At 42.2% G+C, this 8966-nt stretch overlaps 1 protein-coding gene across 1 annotated transcript; it reads right to left on the bottom strand.

Annotated features, from left to right (window-relative positions):
- Nucleotides 1–242: 242 nt before the first annotated feature.
- Nucleotides 243–4736, bottom strand: dmrt2b (doublesex and mab-3 related transcription factor 2b). The gene is made up of 3 exons (XM_046392739.1): nt 3665–4736; nt 2373–2475; nt 243–1295 (listed from the first exon to the last, which is right to left on the bottom strand). The coding sequence occupies exons 1-3, from the start codon at nt 4025–4027 to the stop codon at nt 451–453; spliced, it is 1311 nt and encodes a 436-aa protein (XP_046248695.1). The 5' UTR covers nt 4028–4736; the 3' UTR covers nt 243–450.
- Nucleotides 4737–8966: the final 4230 nt, after the last annotated feature.

Consider the following 8966-nt stretch of genomic DNA (forward strand, 5'->3'; position numbering starts at 1 on the left):
GAAATGGGCACAAGTTCAAATGCGACTTGACTTTTTCCATCAACTTTGTTTTATGGATGCACTGCATTTTTTTTTTCTGCAGGAAGACAGAATAAGATAATAACGATGTGAGAAGGTCAAAGTGCAGCAGTTTTTCACCACACTGCTGACAAAAGAGTAAAAAAAAATATATTATTGTATATTTGTTTTAAATGCTCAGTGTATGTATAAAAATGAAAATATAGTAGACAAGTACATAAATGCCTGGTTGTTATATTTTTAATTATATTTAAAATATAGCTGAATACCTTTTGATGAAAAATAAGAAAGAAAATACAAAGAGTTTAATTCATGTTATTTCCTTAAATATTTCACTTGTAATACACCTAACCGTTTTTATATTTATTCACTAAACATCAGCTCTTAGTCTGCACATAAACAAAGTGCACTTCATCACTTTCCATTTGCCTGTCAGGCCCTCAACAGAGCCTCCACAGAGAAAGGTAATGGCCTCACAGCAGGAGTCCGGACTGAGCTGCCACGAGGGCTCTTGACAGAGTCTGCATGAGCACCTGCCTGGTCGGCAGGAGTGTTTCCGCACAAGCCCTTAGCTGTCAGAAGTCTGGGATCAAAAGTCCTGCTGGGTGCACCGACATCTGGCCCGCCCAGGATACCCAGATCTGATCCAGAAATAGAGCGTGTGACGGCTGAAGAGCCATTTGAGTCCATTATTTCTGCTGGTTCTAAGTGGGATTTGACAGGGTCCAGATCTGACAAGGTGCTGCCAAGATGCCTGAGTCTTTGTTGCGATGGTTGAGGTATTAGCTCTCCGCCGTCTTCCTTCTCACAGCGTCTCCAGCTGTTCTGCACCCCCTCATCCTCCCTGGTTTGCTCTAAGCTTTGGCATAAGAAGTCATTATAGTCACCTTCTGCAGAGGAGCCGCTCTTTAGGTGGAAGAACTGATAGAAGCGGAAGTCACACTCATAAAAGGGCTTATATTTATACAAGGGTACATAAGTGGATACTCCTGCAGTGGTGGGGTCCTTGTTGAGAAGACAGCAGTGGAGGCCAGGAGAGACAGGCAGGGGAGGAGGGTGAAGCATGGGGATGAGGGTGGAGGAGGAGAGGTCACTTTGCAGCTCTCTCTGTCTCATCTCCCGCTCTAGCATCACGTTTTCCAGCTCCTTGTCGGCGAAGGCTCGCCTCTTCCTCATCCGGGCGCTGATGGAAGGACACGTAATGTGTGTTTGGTCACGCTGAGTCTGCTTTGACCAGCAGGAGGTGTCGTCCTCCAGCGGCACCACCAGTTTGGGCCCTGCATAGGAAGCAGAGTCATATGCTGCTGTTATGAATCCAGACATTAAATTAAGGATAATGAAGTTGTTCCAACCAATTAATTGTTGTGTTTATGTTTGAGGGCTTTGTTCTTTATTATTTTAATTACGCCGTTGGTTAGCTGTGTCATTTTTGCTTTACTGAGAGCTCAGAGAGGCTGAGAGGGCTATAAAGAAGACAAAGCCTCCAACAGGATTTGACTGCAAGCCAGCAGGTATTAAAACACACTATGTATTACATTAATGGCCTGTTGTTGTGAAATAGTGAAGCCACAGTAATCATATTTCTTAAGATAAATTTAGTGCATGTAATGCTGAGTAATGACATCCAAGAAGAAGCACTAACAGAGGTGGCCCAAGCAGGCTTTGAATGCAGCTCCAGTCACATTGTGGGGAAAATGTACATAAAGAGCCTGCACTTGTGTGTCCACTTGTGTAGAGACATCATGGGGACAACCAGCTTGTCCCCTCATCTTCAGCCATTTATCTTTGGTTGAGACTTGGTTTTTGGTTCAGGTTAGAATCAGATTAGGATGGGATAAGGGTTTGGTGTTAGACATGGCCAGGTGAATATTCAGGTAAACCTCCAGGAGGATGATGTCCTTATGAAGAGTTTAATGAAATATTGAGTTTTTGTGTAAGCGAATTTTACTACACTTCTATTCCACGAATGCTTACTTGTGACTTTTTTTTTTTATTTATTTTGTTTTTGTACCAACCTTGAACAAGTAAATCAAACATCCTTTTCCTTCCTCTGGACTTGCTGGCAGAAGCTTCTCTGCAGCACTAAAATATTCCATCATAATGCTTTTTTGTCATCCAGTGTATATTTATGAAAAAACCTGAAGTTTCTGGGATTTGGATATTACAACTGGCCATAGTACAATTTCAATCATATTGTGATTAAATCGTTCAGCCCTGTCTCAGTGCATTTAAACAGCAAAATAAAATGTTAAACTTGACTTTAAGGGTTTCATCTGATCTAGAAAGCTGCACTTTCCACAGTCTAGGAGAGAAAAGGCGCGTTAATGAGAGAAGAGACGTTAATTAAACTATACCCTGCAGGATGCTCTTAGCCAGGATGTTCGGCTCGGCTGCTCTGGCGTAACGCTGATACGCCGTCCTCCGCAAAGGAGCTGCACACCTGACCCCCCTTTTACCCTGGGAGAAACACGGGAACAGGAATTAGACGTTTATTAGATGTGGACGTATCATATTACACTGAGACCCTGCCTCAGGGTTAATTACAAGGAATTAATACATAATAGAAAAGGCAAGCAGAGCTACTTGTGATTCTAAGATTTAAAAATTTGGCTATTTAACAAGTTGACACTACATTTAATATAAACATAAATCATTTTGCAGAGCATCAAATGTGTTGACCTTAACTGCGATTGATATCACAGTTTAATAGAATGTATTAAGTCAACAGTATTTATTTATTTACATGATACAATCAAAAAATATTGATGTACTGACAGTGTAAAAATAATGTATAGTAGCTTAAAATTAAGAGCCTCACATTTTGCCTTTAGTTTAAAGTTCAAACTTCTGCTGATGGAGACGTGCACACAAACACCTTCTTACTGCAGTTACTTACAAACAAGCATCCGTCTGGGGGACGTTTGAAGTTCCACATAAAGATATTTTGAATGTTTGTCTTTTTTTTTTTTTTTTTAATTAGTGCAATGGCTTCCTTGTGTATCTAAATTGAGTGTGTGATCTATAATCTCTACTGATTAAATTAAACTGAACAAATCACCTGACAGCTCACTCCAGTCTCAGAATAAACCATGACAAAGTAACTGGTCAAACTTTACTCAGATGTTTAAAACTGACCTAACTTGAACAAAAAAGATTTTCCTGTTGCATGTAAATGCTGAAAAATAAGGCAACAATCTGTGCTTCAGTCCTGCAGATAGGAATCTCTCTGCATGCACTGCCATGGCCGTGAGAAGGTCAGACTTCTGTCACACATGTATTTTACAATAGGGATAATAAGAATAACGTGCAAATTCAGCTCTGCAGCTTCGTTTCTAAGCACCTCTGAAAATTGGAAAACATTTCATGTAAAGTTTTCTCTTCAGAAAATTCTACTGCATGAACAACTCAAGAAAATCGTGTAGTGTTAAAAGAAAAATAGCTTTATATATTCTGTCCTTCAGTCTCCTGTCTTGTTTTAGTCCTTTATGAAAATTATGTTTTCAGTATTTTATTTCCACCTATGCTCACATTTACGCCACACTAACCCGTCAGTTAAAGACAGTTTGCCTCCTGATAATCTGCTGGCGATCATTTGTTTTCCATCTGTTTATTCTCCATCATTTCTCTTTCTTTGCGCCCTCCTCACCTCCGCAGCTTGCTGCCGCCTCAGCGCGACCTGCGCTGCCATGACGCGCTGCCGCTCCACCACCAGCAGGCAGCAGGCGCAGCGACAGTCCCTCCAGCGGCAGAAGCGTTTGTGGCCTTTCAGACACGAGACGACGCCGTGGTTCCGACAGCGGGCGCATTTGGGGCTCCGGGTCATCTTGCGTGGTTTCTGCTGATGGCTCTCTGGAGACAGGGACACTTTGCTGTCCCCTGCGTCCCCGGGGCAGCCGCGCTGCCCAGCGCATCCGTCAGGACTTGTCACGTCAACAACTTCCTCCGATTTTAGCACACCAAGTTTTGCTGTGGTCTCCAGCTGCAGGCCTCCTTCCGGCTGAGTGGACATCTATGACAGTACCGGAATCCTACTTTTAATCCGTGATGCGCAATGTTGCTGCTGTCACTGAGCAGACTTTTACGCAAAAGGTGAAAAAGGGTTTTAACTTAAAATGCATCTGATCAAACGTGACTGTCGTGGTTGCTTATTAAATTATAATTACTCTAAAGATATAATCCATTGCCATAAAAATGTCCTACAAAGTCAGTAGAGCTGACAACAGTGATGGCGTTTCAGGCACGCATTTGAAACAGAAATACGTACAACGAAGACATTAAGAGAATCTCAGCTCTGCTGCACCTTCAGCATAACACGAACAGGCTTACTGCAACAGGTTCTCCTAACCGAAATAAACCACCGTCAATCAAACAGAAGCTAAAACGACGCACTAGGAGTGTGACTCGGGGTTTAGAGAAGCTGTGCAAAGTGAACAGCAAACTACTTCCTACTGAACACCAAGCCGTGCATGTGATGTCCCGCTTCAGCCTGCCGCTGCTGCTACATGACGGCGTTTTTAGGGTGGAAACTTTGTAGCCTGCCGCCAGACGTTTGAAATGTTAAGCCTCTGTCAGCTGCTGCGTGACGCTGTTTCCAAGAACAAGCGGACAGAAGACCGGGCCACAATGCCGAACTCCTGGCGCGGGACCCACGCAAAGGTTTGGGGGAAACCCGTGCGCAACAAAAGCAACTCCCCCTATAAACTCCTGATACCTGCCCCGTCCTGCCCACCTTCGAAGTAGCTCTCATCTTTCACCAGAGATTGGGATCTTGCCAGACCCACATCTCCAAGTGATTCCGGGCGGGAGATCACCGTTTATGTAAAGAAAAGTTAGCAGATGTGCGTTTCTTCATGTGTAAATAACAGCAAAGGGGAGTAGAACCATAACTATTTTAGTAATAATAATAATAATGACAATAATAATAATGATAAGAGCTAAAGAGTGCGTTAAAACATACAGTTAGTGCCCGTGAGGGTTCATGCATATGTGTGAACTGTGTGTTTTACCAAACTGATGCAATATGAGCCGATTATGCAGGCGCAGAGTAGACTGAGGTGGAGTTGAGTGGTGGTGTGGGGACAAAGACAGCTAGAGGGATAATTACATTTTCATATTACCTAGGAATAATCTTCACGCTCATATTTATTCATACTACTGTTAAATAATTCAACAATTTAATGGCTCTCTTGATATTTCTAGTGTCACCATTTCTGGGCCTAAAACAGAATACTTAAAACCATTGAAATACATAAATATTCCCACTCAGTAAAACTTGTTTAGTAAGTGTTGCTGACATCGGTTTACGAAGAGTGACTTATTCTGATTCTCACTTTTTGGGCATTGTTATAATTTTATGCCCACAGGTAATTCATTATGTGATGCAAAGATGGTAGTCATCATTACTAAAACTAATTATGTTTCTTGGTAATACAAGCTAATGGCCATACTTGCCCTTGGATCGTCATGTGCAGAGTGCATTGTGCATATGCAGCACTCAACTCCTCAGCAGCATACACTTAATGCTAATGCAGTGCATTGCAGTGCTGTGTATAAAAAGTTTCCTTGAACCTTCACCATGAAAAGCTGCAACTTGCTGTACCATGGACTGCACTGAGAAGGTATGAAAAGTGTGCACCCTACTGGTTCAATGCTGTAATTACACTCAGGGTAGTTATTGCAGGATATAACCAGACAGGGTTCAATTATTTGCCTTCATCTCATTCAAATATTTTCCATCACAGGAATTTTTGTTAGTCAGATTTCCATAATATAACAACCAGACTAGTTCAGGTAGTTCTTCCCTACCACACCTAAGAGCTTAGCTTATCATTTGTCTCAGTTTCCACCTCGTGGTTCAGGCTAAAAAAGATTGAACTCTTATTTAAATTGCACACGCTTGCTACACACAAAGAAAGTCTTTCAAAAAGTCTGGAACTTTATGAAATATATGTAAATGAGTTGAATTAAATTTTTAAAATAGTTTTAAAAAAGCCTTCCACAAATTCTTGTTGTCTTTTGTATTTGCAGTATTCTGTTGTTGTGAGACTGTGAGTCTATCTGTAAAATGAATTGATGCCCACATTACCATAAAGGCAAATAACCAGACAGTAGATAGACTAGTCAGTGACTGCCACATGATCAGACCAACTGTTCTTTTCTGACAAAGGGTTTTTAGATATATTCATGCCTATATACATATATTATTTTCACACAGCATCTCGCTCTCAAGGGCTCAGATGGCAAAGGCCCAGTCCCTTTTGGTTTTGATCCTATACTTACTCATGGCCAGAAGTGTCCTGCCTGGAGATTTCAGGATGTCAGCTGGTGAAGAGTTAAGCAATCTGGTATCAGAGATGTAAGTGGGAGCCAAAGCCAGCTGAGTCCCAAGATATAATCACCAAAGAGAGACAAACAATTCTTAAACTGACAAAATGCACTGAGATGCAATGCAGCTGCTGTATGTTGTGATCATCCAACACTTTGTCCATTTTCATAATCTGGCAGCAGAATGCTATGTAACCTGGAAGTCTTCCAGCACTTGGCATTGCTGACATGAGCAAAAGGCACTGGAGTAGTCAAGAGACAGAAAATCACTCATCTCTCAGTGTTTGAGAAAAAATCTAATATTTGCAACATTTCCAAAGTGGTATAAAAACACCTGGACTATCTTCAAATCTCTGAATTGATAGGAATGGAATATATATATATATATATTGTTTCAGGTGGGTACAGATATTGCAGTTTTAGAGCAGATCCCAGCATCAGGTTCAACTGTAGCACCTCACCTCACCTCCAGTTCAAAAGGATTCTGCTAAAGATACTGAGAGCATCTGTACACATTGCACTCCTCCCTGTTAGGTGAAAGGCAGCAGCCATCATGATCTCATATGTTTCAAAGGACACACTCAGAGGAAGCAAGGAAGGTCGTATCAAAGGAAGCTTTCCCCAGGGACTTCAGAGCTCAGGGGAATGGAGTGAAAAGACTTTTTACAACAAGTCCAGAATGGAACGAGAGCAAGAACAAGGAGGGAAAAAAACAAGATATAAACAAGATATAATGGAAAAAATAACAATAACAATAAACAACAATACACGAAAGCCATTAGAGTTCCTCTGGATATCCACCAAATAAAGGATGAAGTTCATTGCACTCTTTTTCTGCAGGAAATTTGCACTGGACTCAACAGGTTTTACAGGTTTACGGGCTTCCTGAATCAAAGCCACAGTTATTTTACATCCAATGATTTGTGCAAACCTTTTTTTCAGGGTTATACTGTCGTGCCACTGCTGCTGTTGCTACTGAGAGAAAACACTCATTATTTGCATGACTTCAAGGTGTCACTTGTCAGAGCAAACATAAACACAACCAGTTTCAGATGTTTTAGAAAGCAACAAATGCTTTAAATTTCCTGCTGCGATCAGTCTGCAGATGGGTGAATGACTACTGTGGCTTGCTACATGATGGCAGCAATACGCATGTTGTACAGTGTGTCTATGAAAAGCAGGTAAGTACCCCCCCCCCATTAATACCATCAGCACAGCTGCCTGCAGTGGAGTGCATCTCTCAAAGCCCCTTGACTCGCAGACAAATTGACCATCATCAGCAGTGACATGGCGCTCTGGCATTCCCGTCACACGTCCACCTCTTCCCCTGCACTCTCTTCCACATCCTGCGGTTGTATAGAGAGTTGTGCCCTTCTACTCCTATTTCTGTAGCAGAGATGGAGTTTGACAGACTCCTTGGCTCCCACCGCTCGACCTGCCAGCACGTCCTCCCCCATCGGCCTCTCCCTCTATGACTGACGCCCTCAATCGACTTGTGAAGGAACTCAAACAAAACACAAAAGGCAAACAACCTGTAAGTTACACCCAAGGACAAGAGTGCCTCTCCAACTCTATGTAATGTGCTCAGGTTTAGAGAGGAAAAACAGGAGGGAGGCATGGTGCGTTTTCCACACAAAATCCTGAGCTGAATGTCAATTCACTTCAAAGAGCGCGATAAAAAGACATTGGGCTACGTTTCAGAGTGCCTTTGCACAAAGGCTTTAGCACCTTTATCCACCTACTTCCAAAGAGCAGGAGACACCTTGGCAGTTATCAGCGTAAGGCAGGGGCCATTAAGCTGACAGCTTTTTCAGGGGAGGTTTAACCTGCACCTTAGAGAGTGTTTGAGTTTGTCAAGCCTGTTAAGACGGAACAAACGCTTGCTTAAATAAATGCACTTCTAACCTCATCACATTAGACACAATCAGGTTCTTTTTGGGAATCTTTTTAATATGCCGTGCACAGCATTAAAAGTGCTGCTCTGCACAACAACAAACAGTCTGAGGAGCACTTATATGAGTGGGCAGTCTCTGCTGAGGTTTAAGATTTTAAGGTTTTCATACAAATGTGAAACTTTTACAACAAATGAAGAGCACGTAATCTATGCTTTGGTCTTCACTCTTCATGAGAGCTGCCAAATATCCAGACTGGTTTATCAAGGAGGAGCATATTGAGGCATTTTGCAGGTAGACCATGATGCATCAGGGAGACCTGATTTCACCATCAGACTCACAGCTGTTATTATAGAAGAGCCTTAGATGGTGGTTATGATCAGTCATCAGAACCAGTTGCTGGAGCAGGACTCTCTCTGTCAGGGTTTCTGGGGGGCAGCCGTGGCCTAGAGGTTTGAGAAGTGGCTTGTGACCAGAGGGTCAGGAGAAATGTGGGTGTGGTGGTGTGGTGGAGTGATTGATCAATGATGATGCTGCTGTATGTAAAGCACAGGGTCTACCTGATTTATCCTTTTACAGTATTTCTGTACAAAGGTTGGTGCTGTGAGAGATGTGACATCTCTCTCATGAATTTCCCTCGGGATCAATAAAGTATCTATTTATCAAACAGGCTGATGTAACCAGAAAAAGCAGATGAGGAAAATGTGTCAGGTTAGAGATATTTTTGCTAAA

This window comes from Scatophagus argus, chromosome 6 (assembly GCF_020382885.2).
Source record: "Scatophagus argus isolate fScaArg1 chromosome 6, fScaArg1.pri, whole genome shotgun sequence".
In the NCBI taxonomy this organism is placed as follows: Eukaryota; Metazoa; Chordata; class Actinopteri; family Scatophagidae; genus Scatophagus; species Scatophagus argus.

What these genes read in the sequence shown, in the direction of transcription:
- dmrt2b (XM_046392739.1), bottom strand. Translation starts at nt 4,027, where the DNA reads ATGTCCACTCAGCCGGAAGGAGGCCTGCAGCTGGAGACCACAGCAAAA. An exon ending in GGCGGCAGCAAGCTGCGGAG is followed by an intron (nt 2,476 to 3,664) that starts GTGAGGAGGGCG and finishes TGTTTCTCCCAG; the next exon opens with GGTAAAAGGGGGGTCAGGTG. An exon ending in GGCTAAGAGCATCCTGCAGG is followed by an intron (nt 1,296 to 2,372) that starts GTATAGTTTAAT and finishes CTTCCTATGCAG; the next exon opens with GGCCCAAACTGGTGGTGCCG.